This window comes from Ceratotherium simum, chromosome 2 (genome assembly GCF_057802395.1).
Source record: "Ceratotherium simum simum isolate JZ-2026a chromosome 2, ASM5780239v1, whole genome shotgun sequence".
Classification (NCBI taxonomy): domain Eukaryota; kingdom Metazoa; phylum Chordata; class Mammalia; order Perissodactyla; family Rhinocerotidae; genus Ceratotherium; species Ceratotherium simum.
The window spans coordinates 22053778-22076850 of NC_141901.1; the positions used below are offsets into that span (position 1 = coordinate 22053778).

Here is a 23073-nt window from a genome sequence, read left to right on the forward strand (position 1 = left end):
TAGGATTGCATTTCTCCACCTATGCTCTTGAAGTTGGTTTGGCCAATGCCATGTGAGTGAAAACAATGTGAATACTTATATGAAGCTTGATCAGCTACTGTGCAATTTCCCACGCTCTCCTCCCTATGCCAAAGTGTTCATGGAAGGACACGGAGCGGGGAAGCACTGTCAGCAGAAGTCTCTGAGTAAGAACAATGGGCAGGCCCTCCTGTCAATCCACACTGGATGGACGTACAGTGTGAACAAGAAATAAACTTTTATTTTGTAAAGCCATCAAGATGCAGGGACTGTTACAGAACATAACTTAGTATATCCTAACTATTATAGAGGCATAAATTTTTTTTAAATCATAAAGAAAACAGATTTATACAAATATTAATTTTTATTATACTCAGTAAACTAACAGTAATACCTCAAAGTTACATTATATATTATTTTGATGATCACATATTGGATTATCCATATATCCTTAAAATAACCAATCAACTCATTTCATTAAATCAAATAAAAAATTAACTAGAAGAAACTGGTCAAATCTGACACTTAACATTGTGAGAATAACTGGTTTGAGCAAATCTTAATAAATTATGTGAAGGCAAACATTATATGCTTTATAAGAATTAAAATGCATGGATTAAAGCCTCAAGAAAGAATGTCTTTTCTTTCTTCATTAACATTGGTAATATAAATAAATGTGCAAAAGATAATATTGGCTCCGTTTAATAATAAAAATTACTCTAATAATAAAATCAGCTTACCCTAAATTAGTATACTCACATTCAGTGTACAAACTATTTTCACATACATAACCTTATTTAACCTTCACAACAACTCTGACTGTGAGAAACACTAGCCCCATTTGACAAACGAGAAAATTAGGGATAATAGAAGAACTGTATTTGCTCAAGAATACAACCCTAGCTAGTGGCAAAGACAAAAACCTGAACTTAGATTTTCCGAAATGAAATCTGATGTTCCTTCTATGGCATCACTCCTTTAAAAAAAAATAGGGAGAAATATTTTCATTCCAAGCTGTCCTAGGTAAGTAAAACTAGGCTAAGCGTGACTATGTATTGCGCATTATTTAGTGGGAGTATAATATTTATTAGGAGGTCAGGTATACATCTATTTTCTATGCATCAAATTAAGTTAAAACATAGTTTCCATTAAGTTATCTACAGATATCCCTGAAATTACCTACTAAAACATGCATTCTTTGAAGAGAAGTTATTTAGGCAGATTATGACATTTCATATCCCTTCTTTCCTTTTTTCTTCTCTTGTTGCTTGCCTTTGGGAATTTCACTCTTTGTTAGCACGTTCAATAAGGGAAACCTAAGCTTAGAAGGGAGAGGTATAACATATCAACTAAATTTGCCTGCATGTTTGTTGTTTTGTTTTTAAAATAAAGTCAGAAAAGGGAAAAAGTTTAAGATTAGTAATTAATGTGCATTTTTTGATGGCCTGTGACTTTCAGTTGTTCATATTATCGATATTTCCCCCAATGGTATGTTAGAAGCAAGAGTTGGCTGCATGGAATTCCTTTCCATTTATGTTTAGTCATTTCTGCATTGTACTTGAGGTACACACAAACCACAACACTTCACATGAACCTCATTTGGCACAGGTACTTCTTTGGTAAACATCATGCTATATTTACAGTACCACATAAATAACAATGCCAATTTTCCAAGAGTAAGATTGCACCAGTCTAAAAAAATTAAAAAAAAGAAAAAAGATTGGGAAGAAAACAAATAGCATAATTACTAGCTGAAAGTAGACAGGCCCAGACAAATGTTATTACATTCCTTCCTTACCAAAAGAAATACTTGAGACAGTTACAAAAAGTATTTTTCTGGTAAACATCTCACCTAGTTTTAATCACATTCAGAGCAATACTTGTATATCTGATGGTCAGTCAGATGCTCTATAAAATCTATAATCTATGACAAACAGTACTGCATTTCAGTGGTTGGGAAGGGAAAAAAGACAACAAAAAATCAATTCTGTGTTTATTCAGGGCATGAACTTCATGACAATTCTCTGCTTCCAATTTTTGGGTAATTTCTTGATCACAATATTTGACAGTGATTGTTTTCCAGAAGATTAAAAGTATGTTATTGCAAACTTTTCAAAAGTATGCAGAAAAATATCAAAGTGTATTTGCTTCAGAATACAAGCAATCCCTGACTTGAACAACTTCAAGATATGGATGACTACTATGCTGACACCATAACCAGCCCTCCTCCCACTGGGACTTCCAGTTTCTGTTAGTGTATATACTATCTTGCTCCGTGTTCTCCTACTACCAAAAAAAAAAAATGTTGCCTCACTCCCGAGAAGACTATATCCCTAATGCTCCCACAACCCCTTCCAACCAGCACAGGATTCTGAGTACTAGGTGCTCTGAGTTCAATCTCTTTGTAACTGATGTAACAAACATATGTAATGAGAAGAAAAGATGACCACTCTATTTCATTATTGCTTTGGAATCTACAATACTATTTATGCAATAATTCAGCTTTATTGCCTATCAGGCATAATTTTGCACTCAGCAAACTTAACTACCAGTCATAAGACATCTTCCCTGAGAAATGCATTTTAACTTAGAAAATAAATAAACCTACGTGAAGATTTGGAACGGCAGGAACATAACGTTAATATCCCGAGATAGGTTTTATTTTCATTAATTTAAGTGGATGGGAAGAGAAACAGAGAATCAAAACAATTTCTTAATTTCAACTTCTGTACTTCCACTGCACAACACCAGAATTACATATTTTGGGAAAATAATCATCCACTTTAACGAACTGGCATAAAGAAAAATGCAATGAGACTGTAGAGTCAGCGCTGGAAGTCACCTTGCAAGATGATTTGCCTTTTAAGCTGCCTGAAAGAACCTTAACTTTCCTTTAAAATGGGTTTCCAAAATCCACTATGCAGGTCTCTGAGAACAGCCAAGAGACTAGTGAAACACCACAGAATTATGTTCTGTGTTAATAAGTTAATAAGCTAACACCCAACACTGCAATGACATCATCCCCTGGGAAAATGCTTACTGTCAAATTCTACACCCCTGCTTCAAGCCTATTCACTTCCAAGTTCAGACAGTGGCTTCATGAGATCACAAAATTCAACAGAAAATACTCTTACAATTTCTCCCTCACCCTTTAAGTTATAGTTTTCTACCATACCCAACAGAAAGGTCCTAGACTTCCTGCTGAAAACAAGCCTAGGGCTTTACAGTTTTCAACATACCCTCTGCATTTCCAAAATTGACCTCTTCTTTTTGTCCGGAACTGTTAAAATTATTCCAGAACTTATTTTTCCTAGTGTTTGTTTGTTTTCCTAATAAATTAAGCATTATGCCAAACAGGCAAAATATGAGTTTGTAGTAAATCTGTGACCTTTGTCATAAAAGCTTTAGCAATTCAATTTAGGTAAAAGCAAATTGAAACTCCCGGTAGCTGGTTCAAAATATAGAAAAACTAAACATAGAAACTACATAACTGAATTCAATCTCTATACTCAAGTAGTAGAAAACAAGAGTGCTTTGTAAATATGAGAACTGCTACTCCAAGGAAATGTTTTCCAGAAGACTTAACACGATGTTCTAGGATCTCAAATGCCCTTATTATCTGCATTCTGACACTCAAAGATCATGATGATTGAGTGATAAGCTTGTGCAAATCCTGGCCCTGGCATTCCAATTTACTTTCCACTGGGGAAAATTTTATTATATTTTAATGCCTTCAGGTAATAGTCATCTTACATTTTATTCTAATCTTTAAATTGACCTCAAAATGGAATACTGTTGTCCATTGCATCATTTTTGCCAACAGCTTTTCCTAGAGTATAAGTGATTTCTTACTAGCTTTAAAGTAACTTAAAATTTAAAACGCTAACCCCGCCATGGCACTATTCTCGGAGATAAGTACATCTCCATCAATAAACTTTCTTTTTTAAATCATTTATCCACTTTTCACCCTCCTCACTGCCACCTCTTTAGTTCAAGTCAACATCTTCTCTCATACGGATTAATGCAATAACCTCTCACTGGCCTTCCTGCTTTCCCTTTTGCCCTCCGCATGGCAGCCTGAGTCACATCATGCCTCTCTTCTGCTTCAATCTTTCAGGGGCTTGCCACTGAATTAGAATGTTCTCATGACCTCCTGAGTCCTACATGCTCCAGCTTTTGTGAATCTTGCTAACCTTGCTTCTTCCCCCAGGCTCTGCCACATGGCTTCATCTGCATTCCTTGAACATGCCACGATTGCTGCGCCCTTTGTCTGAACTCATCTTAGCACTCTTCTTTACCTAGCTGATTTCTGTTCATCCTTCAGGTTTCAGCTTAAATGTCACCTGCTCAGAGAACTCGCGAGTCAGTCTTCTTTAGAACACCTCCCACTCCCTGCACCGGCTCCCCTGTCTACTCTCTATTATTGCACATGAACTTCTTGTGTAGCATTTATTGCTGCAGATAATGGTCTTGTTTTTTAATGTGCTGACTGCTTGTCTCTTCAACCTGACAGTGAGCTCCAGGAGGGAGCCTGTCTGAATTAAAGAATAAACAAACAAAAATTGAGGGGAGAAAAACTACTAAAATCAAGTTTCCGAATATAACACAACATATAAAATCTTGGCCATTTTTTTACACTTTTCTCTTCACAGGATTGACTAGCACTGTCTATGAATTGCAAGCCTGCTGCCTAAATATTAATTTCAATATTCAACATTTTGACTCCTCTCTCTTCATTGTATTAGTCACCAGGGCCTGTTGATTCTTGCATCTAATTATTTCAACATCTTTCAACACCAACTCCAAACATCCCAGTCAATACCCTCATCCCCCTTCCATGGGTCACTGAAATAGCCTCCTAATTGTTCTCTCAGCTGTCAGCCTCCATATATCCTCTTGCTGACAGATGCATCTTCTGATGTCACTTTTAACCTGTCACTTCACTTTCCAAAAAATATCCATGTTGTATCTCACAGCAGGTCTAGAATTCTCAAAAATGAAATTATATTCAACTGTATTCTTGCCATCTGAATCAGTCAATAATATTTCCGACTACTCCTTTAAACAATTCCTCTGATCTACTCAAATACTTTATTTTCTATCCTCAAAATAAATCAAGTTCATTCCTCTCTTTGTATTTTTGCTTAGCCACGTCACAGACTCGAAGGCTTTTTCCCCTCCATGATTCTAAACCAAAACATTTTCCTCAAAGCATAGTTCCAACCCAACTTCTCTAATTAAGACTTTCCTCCCAGTTCCAGCCCACGAGTTTTTTCCTTTTTCTCAGCTCTTACAGCACTTAAACCATTGCTCCATATAACACGTGATTTATGCAACACTCATTTCTGTTATTCTTCAGTTATTTCCTATGCATAAATTTTACCTCCCAAACTGGATTGCAAGCAAGAACTGTGTCCCTTACACTCCCGGCAGTGGCAGAAGTAGCACTGATCCAAGAGCTACTTACATTGACTTACTGATTTACATTGTCCTCAGGATGAATCCTTCAACTGCCAACAATGATTCTAGATAACTTGCAGTTCCCAAACAGAACATACCATCTCTTACCCCTACTCTTTCCCACCTGAACTCCCAATGCCTACAATAGTTCACTGACCACATTTATTCACCTGGAAAATTCCTAATTCTCTCTCCAGTCTCAACCAGGACAACATTTACTAAGGAAAGGGAAGTATTCCTTGCCTCTTCCTTACCCACCCACCTACCCCAATAGCTACATAAAATGTCACTCCTATAAATTCTCATTAAATGCTCTTAAGCCATAGCACTTGACACACTATATTTTAAATGACTATTTGTCCACTGGCCTCCCTGACTGGTCTGTTTGCAAGTTTGGCTCAAGTAATTTATCCTTTATCTTTACAGTAGTAGAGTGATAGTATTTTATTATTTGTTGAATAAATAAGTGAACAAACAAACAAAAAAGCTGGTAATGAAATCTGCTGAAAGAGCTAAGAATTTAGTATAATAGGTATCAATTTAGTGTTACATAATTTCCAATCAGCCACAGTTCATACCACTTAGAATGCTTATTTGTTTTTAATTCCAAAAATAATTAAGCACCCACTATGTGTCAGGCATCGGGGATACGGAAAAGACTCAAACACATAAAGATCCCTAACCTCAAAGAATTTGCATCTTACTAGGTGAGGCAGGCCATGGAGTATGGTTTTTGCTCTGACTGAGTTGGAAACCATAGAAGAGTTCTGAGCAGAAGGTGTCTTCCTGAAAGGATGCTGACATTGAGGTGATGCTGGCTTGGACCAAAATGGTGGTGGTTGGAATGGTGAGCAGTAGTTAAATTATGGATCTACTTTAAAGGAAGAGACACAGAATTGACTGATGGACTAGAAGTGAAGTATGAGAGAAAGAGAATAGTCAAGAATGGATTTTAGTCTGTGCAACTGTGGAACGGAATTTGTGAAGAGTTTGGAAGGGTATACTTTTGGAAACAGTATGTAGATATACGAAGAGATTCTCTAAAAGCAGGCCTTAAATTTTAATATTCAACTTTGTATAATTGAACTTCCCTTGGGCATATTTCCAATGAATAGTAAAGGGCCCTTTGTCTTCTTAGACAAATTGATAACACTGAACAGAAAAATCCTGGACAACTGCAGCCAACACAACTCCACGAAGCACTGCCTGTACCAGGCACCCTATAAAAGTCACTGCAATGCATTCTCCAAAATTGTCTCAAGTTCTATTTTTAAATGACTAATGCAATGCAGCTAGTGCTAGAGGTTACAATTTCTGTGATTGCTAAAAACCACTTCAAAGCTCACACAATTATTATCATTAGCAATATTAATAATTATACTTTGAATTGTGTTCAGTGATGATTTAGACGTCAAGTGGACACTTATGAAAGAGGCCAAAATTTTTACCCTGCCCTAGACTATAATCTAGTTCAAGGTCAGAGGAGTTGGCCTTGACCTGGGAGTAAAAGACCATGGAGTAAATGTGGGTAACCTAGAATGACTTAATCCACCTACAACTAAAGCTTGAGATAGAACAGTAGGAGATTTGGGCTGTCAGTCAGCTACCTAAATAACCTAAATAATCAGCTACTGTGCTTAATGGCTATAATTTGGGGTAAGGCTGGTAATAATGGTTTATTTTTTTTCATGTGTTGAAATATACCTCTGCAAAACTTACTGAATTTGGGATTCAAAAATATGAGACTGTTTATAAACATACGATGCAACAGTAAGTCTGTATAATAACTAAGTCTCTTGCAGAATAATTTAGTGGTGGTCACGATGAGTTATAACTTGGACTTTTGAGTTTTCATTGGGCAGAAACTAACCATTCTCACTCAGTCTGTGAGCTTTTTTTTCCTTCCAGACTCTAAGTAGTTTACACAATAAACAGTTATTTCCATAGTAGAAATGGCCAAGATGTCTAAGCTCCAACGTTAACCTGTTATTATGGTTAGAAATCAAGGTTACCATTCTTCCAGATTTTCACAGCCACACAACTTTTGACCTAGCTGATGGAAATGTAAGAGTAAACACGGTTCCCTGACCTCTTAACAAAGGCAAAAATCAACTTGCTCAGGTATTTGTTTCACTGGCAAGTGATCCAGCACCAAGAGGCATTGTAATCAGTGGAGTCATATAATGACAGGACACTACAAATTCCTCTCAAAGGAAAATTTTAAGCAAGAGTTCATCCATAAATTGTCCGTGTTCTCTTATTTAGGACTTTGATGTAAAGTACTGATTTAAAATCCTTACACACTTCATAATTTATCAATGACATCAAAGAACAAAATTAAAACTTTTGGAATCTTAATTCACACGCCATAATCAGAGATCAGGCCCATGAGAAGAAATCTCATCACAAACATATGCGGAATGGAAGAATTCCCTTTTGCACTCCACCACATATTTTCTCCCACCTGAAATTCCTTCATAACTGTAATGAGTCAATTTCCTTCCCTATCTTGAAAATTATGCTGTAAACCCATCTCTACAGCAAGACAGCAGTAACCCGTCCCATCCCCACAGCACGGCAAGCATGGTTCGACTGTGCGGTCTGCATTTATATGCTCTGGATATTTCTTGAGCACTGAATGACTAACTAACAAAAGAGAAGTCATCTACATGTACCCAACTGCTGCCTAGAAAGTGCTCAACGTATGTACGGTCAAGGCCAAAAAAGAGACCACATTACACTATGTAACCCCTTTTTTAACATTATAACGGACAACAAGATTAAAAGGCAAAACAGCAAAGGCTTAAACTTTAATTCTTTTTGTAATCCTCATATTTCAGTGTTAATTTTTTATACATTTGTGCTATTGGAAAAACATAATGTATAAAAGAAGTCCTGAAGTAATCATAATAGACAAGCATATAAGAACAAGAACAATCTGTTGTAATGTAGACTTAAAATTTACAAATTGAAAAAGGTGATATCAAATAAGAACTTCATGAAAAGAATGTCAAAATTGTACTCAAATCCTTTCTTTCTACACCAAAGAATCAAAGATGCAGAAAAATTTAAAACCACTTGCCCCGAAAAAATCATCACTCAAGCTGTATCATTTTTTTCCCATTTTTTTATCATTATTTTTTTATTGTGGTAACATAGTATAAATTTCAGGTGTACATCCTTATACTTCTATTTCTGCATAGATTACATCATGTTCACCACCCAAATACTAATTACAAACCATCACCACACACATGTACCTAATCATCCCTGTTGCCCTCCTCCCTCCCCCCTTCCCCTCTGGTAACCACCAATCCAATCTCTGTCTCTATGTGTTTGTTTGTTGTTGTTTTTATCTTCTACCTATGAGTGAGATCATATGGTATTTGACCTTCTCCCTCTGACTTATTTCACTTAGCATAATACTCTCAATGTCCATCCATGTTGTCACAAATGTCAAGCACAGCTCTTGAGTTTCATACGTATTTTAAACTTCACTCAGTATTCTGAAACAATAACGAACTCATTTCCACCATTCCTTTGTTCAAATCTTTAAACCCTGTTTTCAAAATCAATTTACTGAAATCTGGTTGTCTACCTTAAGTAGACCATTTTGACCAACAGTAAAAAGTAAATTCAAACAAATGAATTTCAGCTCACAAACTATAGCAAAATAAAAAACAAAATAAGTTGTCTCCTACCTATGGTTGTAATAACAGTGCCAGCAAAGAAGAAGGAACTTCCCAAATCCCAGTGACTGATTTGATTGGAGGTGTTTCCTAAAGGGATAATCCCTGCATTTATTGCTGCCACTATTTGCTGCAAGTTTAAAAAGAAATTCATCAGTACACAGGAATTACACGGAGGCATCAAACAGCACATATTCCACCCCAGATGACTAATTAGACAAAGAGAATTAATTCTAAGCTTTGCTTTTCCATTTAAAGTGTACAATATAGGTTAAAACTTTATACTAAAAATTTAATAACAGTTAAATTATAATAAAATTATTTGATATCAAGTGAATGGATCTGCAGGAAGCTTATTATATTTTACCAATATGCATTTATATTGTCACCATTAACATATTTAATGACGTATTTGAATTAACAACTAAATATAGCAATGTTCTTTAGTAAGTACCACCGAGTTAAAAGATCAGATTGCAAACTACAATTCAAATAATATAGAATAGCTTCATCAAAAACACAAGTAATTCCAAAGCGCTAATCATTTCAAATGTTAAACTTATGCATCTAAGCCTGGGGTGTAACTGTAGAGAGTATATATCAAGGTCCAACAAAACAGGCTAAGATGAGATGGAAAAGGCAATTCACTACCAAGCTTAAGTCAGTCCATTTATATCTAGATTCTTAGAATCTCTACAGATTTTTATAAATTCTATGACAAAGACCTGTAGATGACAATCAGTCAACAATATTCACATAAGGACACTAGGATCTGGATGCTACCATGAGTAGTACTGGGAGACAGGCAGAAAGATGACAGTATAATCCCTTCTTCAATCTTCAGATGTTGGAGAGGTGACGGGGAGATGCAGAAGCACAAAACATAGAAGAGAATATGTCAGGAGAAAATGTGCAGCAAAAGAGAGACACACAGATTGTAGGAAAAGATGTTTCTGTTGGAAATCAAGTTTTAGAAATCTTGATCACTTAATTCCCAGATTTGAAAACTGGAAGGAACTTCATCTGATAGGCAAGAAAATTAAAGACCAAGAGAGGTAAAGCGACTTGCTTAAGGTTATACAGTTTACTAGCAAATGGACACAAACTACACCGTGAAAATGAAGGCACTACCCAAGGATGTTACCATCAGACGGAAAAGAGCAGGTAACCCAGAGCTGAAATGCAATATCAAAACTCATTCATCTGATTTGCTTTAATCTATAAATTAAAACTTCAATAATTGTGTGTAAAGTTAATTGAATTGTAATGCTTTTATTTACTTTAACAATGATATATGCTCATTGTAAAAAAAATTAGGAAAATACAGAAAGGCATAAAGAGGATAATAAAAATTATTCGTAATTTCAGAATCCGGAGATAATTACCGTTTACTGTCGTAAAGTATCTACTCCTGGTATTTTGCTATACTTTTTATACAGTCGGATTTATGAAATATATGAAATGTATTCTCTATTTTTACTTAATATTATTTTACATGCAGTTTTTCCTTGTCCTTAGCATATTTACTTAATCATTGCCCCATATGTAGACATGCATGCTGGTCTAAAGTCTGTCTAATTATAAAAAGTGCTGCTGTGAACATATTTGTGTATAAATATTTTTCCATTTCTGAATATTTCTTGGGAGAGATTGCTAGAAATAAATTTGCCACATTAAAGATTATGAATATTTTAAAGCCCTTGATGTATAGTAGCAAGTAGCTATCCAAGAAATTTGTTACAATTTACAACTGTCACCAACAATTTACCCATGTTGAGCAATACTATTACTTTTCATATTAATATTTTATCTTTACTGAGATGATAAGAATTGTTTACATTTATATATCCTTGATTGTGAGTGAAGCTGAACACGTATGCTTCCTTTATCATATACTAAATGCGCACAAATACATATACATACACATACACACACAGCACACAGTGGAGCTAGTTTTGAGATAACTGATTCTCTTTATGTGACTCTCTATTGTAACTTTAATATCAGATAAGGCAGATCTCCCTGATTATCCTTCTCTTAAAAATGTTTTTTGCAGTTACTAATCTATTATTCTTGCATAAACTTTAGAATCGTTTAGTTAAATTTTATAGAAATTTTCATTTCCACAGGTTTAACATATTTCCATTGTCCAGACACATGGTAAACCTATAGATTAATTAAGGAAAATGAACACATTATAATAGTGAAACTTCCCATCACAGAGCATGCTATGAATCTCCATTTAGTGAGTCCCCTTTAATATCTTGAAATAGAGCATTTTTATATACTTCACATGGGTCTGTAAGCTTATTCTTTTGTATTTTATTTTTTTCCATTTTAAATTATAACTGGCTATTGCTATGGTATACACAAATATATATTGCCTATTCTCTGCACCAGCAATTCTCAAATTTTTTATCTCCAAACCACTTTACAGTCTCAAAAATTATTGAAGACATCAAGGAGGTTTTGTATATGTGAATTACAGCTATTGATATTTACTATATTTGTTTAAATTTCTAATTTTCAAAATGTTTGGATTAATTCATGTAAAAATAAGCCCATTATATGTTAACATAAGTAACCTACTTTTATGAAAATTAATTATGTTTTCCAAAGCAAACAAACATTTAGTGAGAAGAGAGGCATTGTTTTACAATTTTACAAATCTCTTACATGTCTGGCTTAATAGAAAACAGTTAGATTCTAATATATGTTTCTGCATTCAATTTGTCAGGAGAGCACATCACACAGCCTCTGGAAAACTCCATTGTATACTCATAAGGCAGAGTGGAAAAGGCACAAACACCTTAGTATTACTAAGAAAATAGCTTTGACCTCATCAAACCTCTGAGAGAGTCTGAGGATCGCATCTTAAGAACCACTGCTCTATAGGGAACTCTTACTATTACTTTTGTTTTGCTTTATTTTGTTTTCTATCTGAAAAATCAAAGTAAGCAAGCTGACAGCTTACAAATAATGCCATTGTGTCTCTGCATCTTTCAATAGCCATGTTTTATTACTTTTCATCTCTTATTAGGTTGGCCGGTATTTCCAGAGCAATGTTAAATAAAAATAATGGGAGCAGACGTCTTTGTTTTTTGTTACATAAACTCGTCGATGGTTTTAGTGTTTTGTCATTAAATATATTGACTGTTGGCAAGAAAATGGTATTTTATTAAATAACTGTGAGAGCAAGCAAATAAAAAGGACAGATAGATAAAACTTAAAAAACTAAAAATGTCTTGGGAAAATATTTTAAGACAGCAATAAACACACCAGGGATGTACACACAAATGTAAGCACAGGCTCAGTGATCTCTAGCTTTATAACTCTAGGGAAAAACTAACTCTCAGTAAAAATCAAAGAGGGGGGGATTGAGACAGATTATAATTGCATCCAAAGTATGTTTTATATTTTACAGACATTTCTTCAAAGCATTCATTTATTCAAAAAATATTTATCAACTGTTTATGGTGCTAGACAATGGGAAGGCAACAGAGAAGTAAAAACATGAGATAAGGCACATCTTTAGACTCCAACCTATTAAGTAAAATTGATTATTTTATTGACTAGAAGCAAGCTAATTGACTTAATATAGCCTTAATGGCTAGCACTATCACTTTTGCCTATTCATTCACTTGTCAATGATGAGGTACAATGTTACCCAGACACTTGGATAAAATCCACAAATTATTTAAATGCAAAAAAGCAAATACAGACTTATAATCAGAAACAGTAATGTCTGACAATGTGTGGGTTGTAAACAGTTATCACAGAGCTGTGATTATTGCAACAGAGGCTTTAGATGGAACTACGAGCATGTCAAATCACTAAGAGAATGAGTCTACCATGAATTCCTTTCTCTGGAATATTCCTGTAAATGTATTTTATATCTTTGTACAAGGTCTTTTGGTCAACATCCACAGGAAATTGGATGCCCTTGGCAAGCGCACTGACATAGATCTGAGAGTCTCTGCAATTTCAACATCAACTCAGGCCATCAGAGCACTTAACAAATGCCTTCCTGAGAACTGTTTCTGTATGTGCCATACTATGTGACTATGTCACTGACTAAAGTAACATAATCACTTCATTAATAATAAAAATTCACTTTTCCATTGAAGACAACTTTTGTGGATAATCAAATCATGTTGAAAACTTATGAAAAAGTTGAATTGTTTAAGTTAGGGTAAAGAGAATGTGACATCCTATGCATTTAATTCTAATATATGATTAGCTGAAGTATTGGTTAAGGAAGGGCTTCCAAACTTAAAATCTAAGAAAGAGACAGTATAAGATAATCTTGATTGGATTCACACTCAATTTTGCCTTTCAGTTTATAGATAAACATAGAACATACGTTAGGCAAAGAAAGTTGAATACATGGTTCTAGTCAAGAGTATGGGCTTAAACTTAAGAAATAGAGCTCTAAGACGCTCAACTCATAGACAGGACAAGGCTAATTACCCATAAATGTAATCATGAAAAATCTTAGTTTCCATGACAATGATGTCTTCATAATCAAAGTTCACAGAGTTCTCCTGTGAATTTGTGCATTCTTGAATTGTAAGAAATTGATGTCTCAATGTCATCTGGCATTTTGGAACTATATTCAGCTTTAACACCAAACATTGATAAGACACACTTATTTGTAATTCTATGAGACTAGAACAGCCTTAGAATTCAACTGACAATCATGAAAATGTTCCTGTGAGTTCAATCCTCAGGAACGACTTTTTCATGTGTTATAAAGTACTTGACTAGCTATTTTTTCATTGAAGGAAAAGATACTGGAAATTAACCCTGGGGAGGCCTGAAGAATATATTGTTTTCAGAGGAGGTTATATTGTGGATCTTAAAATACAAGTGACACCAGAAGTTCTGAATTCCCTTTTTTTTTCCTTTACTCAGATGCTCAGATGCTCACGTTCATCAAAATAATACAGAATGTTCTGAATGCTTCCACAAATTCCTTTTCTGTTAATATCATAATCAGGATTTCATTAAAATATGCTATCATACCTATAATCCTAAAAGTAGAGTCACATTAATAATTTGAATTTTTAAGCAATATAAAAATTCTGAACTGCAGGTACAAGGCATTAGCAACTAACTGGGTTACATCAATGATGTATGTATAACTGCTTCAGTGACAACTTGTAACTGGATATTTAATACTGTTCTCATTTTTTTCCTTTGAAAAAGGACACTATTCCCAATAAACTGATATAATGTCCAAATCCAGTTATAATTATACTGGCATACATGTAATTCCACAGTTCCTCAAAGAGTAACATAAATATTCTCCTGCCAAATTTCTGAAGGTACAGTTATACATCTTTGTTTGTCACTATTTCCTTGTGGAGGAACTAGTTTCATCCTAAGTGGAGGCTGGTCTTTAGGGAAGGAATCAAATCACACATTCACAACACTGCATCTGACCCCTTCAACCATGTAAACAAGATTATCTTGAAAGACTTGAAGAATGCATAATGAGGAGAGCAAAATAATAAATGATGCTCTCATTGCCAAAGGACTTTGTGAGAAGATATAATAGTAGGTATCATTACTATTTATTGTTACATCACAAAAATAATCATCATCCATCAACAATATGCAGTCATGTGTGAGTACTGTTGCCAAAGGCTGCAGGATCCTTATGCATCTCATTCTTAACCTCTGGCTGTGTGCCACCACTATGATTATCCAATGCCAGATGATGTGAACTGTTTTAAAGGTCCTGCTAATAAAACCAGAGAGTATCTCAAGATGGTCTTTCCTCTTACAGGCGAGGAATTCACATACATTACTGGTGGATCCCAGGCAACCTCAATTGGTATGTCTGAATCAATGAGGAGTCACATTTGATTATCCATTTCCTAAGTACTTTTTTAACTTTATTGGCCATATCTGTTTGAAATATTATTTATAGACATCATTTGCACGAGAAGCTTCTCTAATGTCAGTGGGACGTGTAGCAGTCTTAATTACTTAGGCTGCTTCTTGGGCCATTACACACATCAAATTAGGTTCAGCCAAGAAATAGCTTTACAGGGCTTTATCATAAACTTACATACAAAGCCATCCCATGGCACATCCTTTGTACCACTGGGAAAAATCCCCAGAAACCAAACCCTTCTTCTTCATCTTTTTATCCTTTCACAGTATTCTAGAAACTAAAGCAATGCCCTTGGCTCCTTGAATGACATAACATTTCTGTCAGAGTACCACTTGGAACTGTTGACAATCCACCAAGGGAGCAAACAACTTCTTGAAAACCATACTGTATTAGCATATTGCTCCACAAGAATATTCCAGAAGCAGCTCTCACCTAATAATAATATTAGATTGAACCATATAAAATTACCAAGATCCAAGCATTTTTTGGTCTACAAAATGTCTATTTCATATTAGCATACAAAAGAATGGCATTTATGTTTTCACAAATAGTGTGTAATAACATGCTAAATTTCATTGCAGTTTGATATTTATTACTGCAGTATTAAAGCTAATTCCCATAAGCAGGAAACTGTTAATAGCAAATCAATCTATTATGGTCTTGCTTACAATTCTACTGTGAAAGATATATACTCATTAGTTTAAGTTGAACTCTATAAGAATGCTATTCTGGGAAAATATGGACGAACTGTTGAATCCTTATTGGAAATTCAAATTAGCCCAACTTTTGCATACATCTATGAAATCAAGGGATATTATCTATATTTAAGATAATTACATTTTGTAGAAGTAAGTTTATATATTCATCATTGGATATCAAACATTCCATACTAATACACATTCTAGCCTCCAATCTGATAAGTGAACTTGAGACACATTACACATAACTTAGTTTTTCAGAAATTCTATAGTTATATGGAGATGGCACTTTTTGTTTTGTTTTGTTTGTCTAGGAAAAACAGAGGCATCTACATAAATCCAAAAAAGAAAAAGAAATCCCAAAATTACATTCCACAATTAAATGAACTGTTTAAGTATTGACAAAGGTTAGATTTTACAACTCTAACATCAATAATCTTTTTCTTTTTGGAAAGTATATTTCTGATTTCACGTGAAGAAAAAAGATGGAGTAGTATATTTGCATATTTTATACAGAACACAGATGATTAAATCATTTATATTTAGAGCCTGGTAAAGAAGCACATTTTCAAGGTTTCGCCAGAGTATATCTTTTAAGTGAGAAAGGTAATATGCAATCATATTTTTAATCTTTTGTTTTTGTTGGAAACAATTTAAAATCAAAATATATTTCATGTCGTCTTAAAAAGGCTTTCAAAGTCCTTGAATGTGTTTCCAAGTAATGCATGACCTAAGTTTAACCACATGTTAATTAGAAACTTCTTACAAAGAAGCATCTTCTTTTAAAAAAACGAAAACCTTAATTCTTACAACTTAAAAGCATAGTATTTCCTACAGGAAGCAGTTTCCAGACACCAGACTTTAGAAAGCACCTCTAAAAGTTAACACCTCGCTTACCTTCCCATGTCTTTCCTTCTATTCAGGGATTATGCAATTGCATGTCAAAGCTATTTTTATAAAGACTGATGAAGTGTGCAGCTTTTTTCTTGCTCTTTTGAAAGTGTAAATTTATTTCCTATTAGTAGAAACAAAAGCTTAACATCCAAAGTAGGAAACAACAGCGAGTTGGAGGTGGATGTCATCAACAGAGCCCAAACCAAGAGGCATGCTGCTGGGTTTTATGGTTGTCTCCCTCAGTTATAGTCACTTTGGAAGATTTTTTCAGTCATAAAAGTAATATACATATTATTGGAAATTTGGGAAAATAAGAACTAAAAAAATCACTCACAGGCCCTAAAATAGTTTTTTTGTGACATTCATATATTTAGTTTTTGGTTCGGTTAATAGTTATAATCATTAAATCTGCTTTCAACTATTTTCATATAACATAAGCATGTTCCAAGGCATTTGGAAGTCATCAATATCTCACTTCAGAGTCATCAATATCTCACTGAGTAGCTACATGTAAAATAGTTTACATAACCAATCCTCTATCATTGAATGAATTTGTATAACAGTATCCAAATTCAAGTGACTACTTGCAAAGTTGTTACAGAGATGATTTATACATTAGACAAGGACTGAACTTGAAACTCTCCAATTCTGTCATTCTTTGAGCCTTGTGTGAAATGACATTGTGGTGTAGAAAGGATAAAACACAGTCAAGACCCTGGAGTCCTTGTAACTCTGAAGGAGCCAGAAAAATACACGTGAAGCAAGCATACTGAATTTCCCCAGCTGCGCATTTTTCCATGAGTTTTCCTAGATTCCATATTATTGTATGGTATATTAATATCCTATCAGAATATTAATCTCTATCTTTCTGGTCCCTTTCCACCTCATCTCAGCATAAGTGGGAGGAAGATTAACAAAGAAAAGGAAAATATGGAGAAAGAAGAAGGTAGAATGAGAAGTCAGAAAGAAACAAAAGGACAAGTAGAGGGGAAAAGATAAAGGTTGTTCAGATAACAAAGAAGAGACAGTTCTAGAAGAATAAGATAGGAACTTAATACAAGTTATAGTCACTCTATCTAGGAAGTTTTTTTAAAAGAGGTTGTCCTTAAAATAGGATTTGAGTAGGCAGAAGACTGAGATGAAGGAGACACAGCAAGTTAGACAATATTTTTATAGGATTTTGCCTAAGGCATACCACTCTAACCAACATTTACTCATGCACTGTTTTTAAGTCCTGAAGTTCTAAACTGAGGAGAAAAAAATAGCCCAAAATGGAGCAAAAGGAGTTTTACTCTGTCAATTACATACATCCGTAGAATTCCCAAATTTGGAGATTACGTTGGCTTTTTCAATAGAATGTCCGTGATCTCTACGCATTTGATTTTCCAGTACACATAAACCTACATTTCCATAACAGATACAAGTTTCAACAAAAGCAGGGGAAAAAGTTAGGGAAATTATGCAAATTTCCACAGAAAGGCAATCTTTTTTTATTATAGGTTTTAAAAGCAAATGAATTTTTTTCCTGCCCTTCCTGAGTATGTAACTAAAAGATCATAATAAGGAATGAAAATCTCAGGCTCTGTACACGCACACACAACCAACAAAGTGACTGATTAACCCAATTTGTATTTGAATACATCAAACTTCCCACAACCCAAATTAGTCATCAATAAAGGCAAAATATCACAATACTAAAACATTCCAGTAATATTCTGATACTTCCTCTGTTTCAGGCCTCATAAAATTTATGTATTTCTCACTTCAACTGAGTTGACTCATTGCCATTAATAAGCCTATAAGAAATTTCTGTGCTTTCAGGTTCCAGGTAAAATTTCTTAATACACTGCAGAGTAAGTTTACTAATGACTTGCTAACATTATGCAGAGAAAAGGAAGTCTTGAAAAACTGCTTAGTATGTTTATATTTCTTGGCTCAATGTCACAAAATCAAGACTGCAAAAATAATACATGAATAACTTCCCAAAATATAGTGATTCATACTTATCTTGTCTTAGCTTCTTAGCTTTTCTCCAAGTTTCCCCTGTCTTTCTCAATTACACACCCATTCACTCACCAGTTATAGCAAATACTGAACTGGTTGAAATGCATTTTGTTGAGAAACATGTACCTGATAGAATTTATTATACTTTTTCAAGCCAATTGGAGTGACAGAGCTCTTCTTGACACCTGTCCAGTAGTTACTGCACAAAAATGCAATTAAACTCTTCCCTCGGGTACCTCTCAGACTGACTTAAGAGTGTCACACTACAGCCAACAGCACTGAAAACAAGCCTGGCATCTTTCCTCATGTTTTCTACATTAATCATTCACATATGCCATATTGTTCATCTTCATTCACACAAGGATACCAATCTCAAGAGCATTTCAGAACACAGCAACCTATGAAAGGTAAGATGCCCCAAAAGCTACATGATAAACCTAAGACTGGAGGATCTTCTCTGCTCAGAGGCCTAGAATGTGAAGATGGCATGGCCAGGGCAGTCTTTAGTAGAGGAAGGGTGTAATGCTTGGAAAGATATCAAGTTGGACCAAACATCCTTAGCGATCTTCACCTCTCCTGCTCTCAGACCCCTCTCAAACCAAGAATGTGTTTATGCTGGTAGAACAAGCAGGATATATTTAAACTGGGTGGGGCGAGAGAAATGAAAAGTCACAGTAAAGCAACATGCAGTCTCTTGAGGGTCCAGAGAAGGCATGGTGGGAAAAGAGTGCTGGCATCAGGAGATGACTGAATACACTTGAACCTCACTCACTTTTTCATTTTTAATCACCTGCTGTGTATCTATTGGGTGTCCTCTAGACAGCAACCTCTCCTTAAGTAACTATTTGGAACCAGTAGTGCTTCACCATCTTATAAAAATGACCCTGTGACCATTATCAATATGGAATCACTTAACAGGAATCAGATACATATTATTTATCTTTCACAAAAGGTAAGTTATAGAGAGGCTAAATGGATCACTAGTTCAAAATAAGTAAAAACAATAATAAAATAACCTGGCAAATCAGCCTCAGGTCTTGGTGTTACAGTTTAGCTGTATTACAGCTTTGGTTGCCTAGCTTTGGACATAGTTATCATTTATAATATTATTTCTATATGAAAACACTTTGAAAGTTCCAAACAATAAATACAGTTATAAATGAGTTTTTCAGAAAGAATCCATTCATAAGTTTGAAGCTGGGTGAACACCTTGTTTATTTTATCCACATGTGTATAATGTGTCCCAAATGGTCATCAGGCCTTGTCTTACATGATTGTGTCACATCCAGCCTATGAGTCTCGTGTAATGCTAACTGCTCAAGAATTATTAGTGGCATACTTTGTGCTTACCGATTTCTAAGTTCACATAAAATCACTATCATGAACGGATAGAATGGAGGACTAATTGCATATTACTGGTCGTGGTAAAGAGAGTAAGACTTTGCAGTGCCATCTGACACAGCTAATCTCTCCCATCTTGCAACACGTCTTCACTTGCCTCATAGAACACCATACTCTCTAGCTTTCCTCCAATCTCTCTGACTGCTGTATCACCCCCCTCACCTTTAAGCCCATGGTTCTGTTCTTCATCCAGCCACACTCCCAGGTGATTTCACTTAAACTCAAGGCTTTAAATATCATCAATATGTTGCTAGCTCCCAAATGTATTCTTCATCCTGGGCTGCTCCCCTGCTTGGATGTCGCAATGGCAACTCAAACCAATCATTTGCCAAATTGACCTCCTGAGCGCCTCTCTGAAACCTGCTCCACCTGAGCTTTTCCCATCCCCTTAATTGGTAACTTTATTTTTCCAGTTCTTCAGGCCCAAAACCTGTGAATCATCCTTGACTTCTTTCTCTCACACCTCACATCAAATCCTGTTAGCTTTACCTTTGAAGTATCCAATTTGACCACCTCTCATCACATCCTCAGCTTCTGTCCTCATCCAGGCCACCACCATCTCCCCCACTGGGTTCTTGGAATGGATTCCCAACTTTGTCCACCTACATTTTGTTCCTCACAGGGCAACCAAATTCCCAATTCCCACAGTAATTCCTTTAAGTTATAAGTCAGATCATGTCCCTGCTCTGCTCACAGTCCCTTCACGGTCCTACAACTCACTAAAACCCAAGATCCTTACATTGATTTACAAGGCCCTATGGCCCTATGGGATCTGAGCCCCTGTTACTTCTCTAATCAAAATCTAGCATTTTTTCATATAAATTTCCCCTTCATTTATCCCTTCTAACCATGTGGCCTCCCTGCCAAAAATCTGCCTGTCTCTGAGCCTTTGTACTAGCTCTCCTCTCTACCTGAAATGCCCTCTCCCAGTTATTCACATGTATGTGCATAGCTGACTATTTATTATCTTTTGGATCCATGCTAAAATATCTGAATTCCTTGATCTGCCAATTTAATTAGCCCAGGCAGTGACTCTCTATCACACAACCAATATTATTTTTTCAAAACACTTAGAATTATTTGAAATTACCTTATATGTTATTAGTTTACTTACTTATTGTTTCTATAATTATAAGAACCTTACTTGAGTTGCTCATGGCTTTAAAACCCATAGCCTCAGGGGAGTGACATCAGCAAAATGGTGAAATAGGAAGCCCCAGACCTTCCTCCCCCAACAGAGATACTGCTTCAACAATGCACAGATCAATTCCCTTATTGAGAAATCCAGAAACCAGTTACGAGGCTCCTGAATGCTCAGTGAGCACAAAACCAGCCACATCGAAGCTGACAGGAAAATTCATGGCACTCATTCACCACAGTCTTCCCCACAGTTCAGCGCAGAGTGGTCAGGAGAAATCTCCCAGCCCCCGGCTTCTCTCTAGGGAGGGAAAGAGTTGGAACATGCATCTAACATTCTGGGTTGTGGGGGTGCCACCCAAGGGACTGGCTTCTGTCTTGTCTACCTCAGATCACTGATGGAACTTGGCACACTCCAGATGCCTTGGGGACACTGAGAACACAAGTGAACTGGGCAGCTTGCTTCTGCTCCAGAGGACCCATGGTGCAGAAGACAGAGGCTAATACAGCTTGGTGGCTTCTCCCTCAAGGGAAAAGAAAAGAGTGGAGCATGTGTCCAATACTCCGGCTTTTTGGGGAACTATCCAAAGGACTGGTTTCTGTCTCGCCCAACTCAGAGCCTGACAGGATGCAGCATACTCTAGAAGCCTTGGGACCACTGAGAATAAAAGAGACCTAAGAGGCTTGCAGTAGCTGCAGAAAACCTGCAGTACTTTAGACACCAGTGGTAGCAAAAGATTAAAAGCTCCTGAAAAAAGAAACTGGCAAATCCATCTAATTGGGAATTCACATACACAAGTCCAGAGAAGACGAATCCACAGAAAAGGTTTGAGAGACCTGCAGAATCTCAAGCTGGGCTGATTGGTGAAAGTCTGCCTGTACATAGCGAGTCTGTAAAGACTGAGAGAGGTGGCTGTTTCTTCAAATGAGTAGACTGAAACACAAAGTTACAAAGCACACAAAGAAACAGGGAAGCATAGTTCAATCAAAGAAATAGAATAAACATCCAGAAACAAACACTAAAGAAACAAAAGTATATGAATTACCTCAAAGAATTCAAAATCATAAAGATGCTCAATGAGCTCAGGAAAACAATGCATGAACAAAATGAGAATGTTAACAAAGAGACAGAAAATATAAAAAAGAGCCAAACAGAAACTTCAGAGCTGAAGAATACACTAACTGAACTGGAATTCAGAGGGATTCAACAGCAGACCTGACCAAGCAGAATAAAGAAGTAGGGAACTCAAAGACAAGACATTTGAAATTACCCAATCAGAGGAACAAAAAAGACAGAATGAAAAAGAGTGAAAAAGCCCAAGGGATTTATGGACCACCATCAGGCAGACCAATACACACCCAAAGTCCCAGAAATAGAAGAGAGAAAGAGGCAGAGAGTTGATTTGAAGAAATAATGGCTGAAAACTTCCCAAATCTAGGGAAGAAAATGGACATCCAGATTCAAGAAGCCCAAAAGAGTCCAAGTAGGATGAATCTAAAGAAGTCCCACATCACGATACATATAACCAAATTGTCAAAAGTCAAAGACAAAGAGAATTTTGAAAGCAGCAAGACAAAAGTGACTTATCACATACAAGGAAAACCCCATAAGACTATAAGCAGATTTCTCAGCAGTAAATTTGCAGGGCAGAAAAGAACGGGATCATATATTCAAAGCGCTGCAAGAAAAAACTGCCAACAAAGTAGGCTATATCTTGTAAAACTATCCTTCAAAAATGAAGGATAGGGGCTGGCCTGGTGGCATAGCGGTTAAGTTCGTGCACTCCACTTCCCCAGCCCAGGGTTCGCAGATTCAGATCCCGGGCACAGACTGACATACCGCTTATCAAGCCATGCTGTGGCAGTGTCC

At 35.9% G+C, this 23073-nt stretch overlaps 1 protein-coding gene across 1 annotated transcript in view; it reads right to left on the minus strand.

Moving 5' to 3' along the window:
- KCNK2 (potassium two pore domain channel subfamily K member 2) overlaps window positions 1–23073 on the minus strand; it is a 132034-nt gene that overhangs the window by 84623 nt on the left and 24338 nt on the right. The window contains exon 3 of the mRNA XM_004424912.3: window positions 9180–9297. Coding sequence (XP_004424969.1) covers window positions 9180–9297 — 118 coding nt within the window. The remainder of the gene's footprint in view (window positions 1–9179; window positions 9298–23073) is intronic.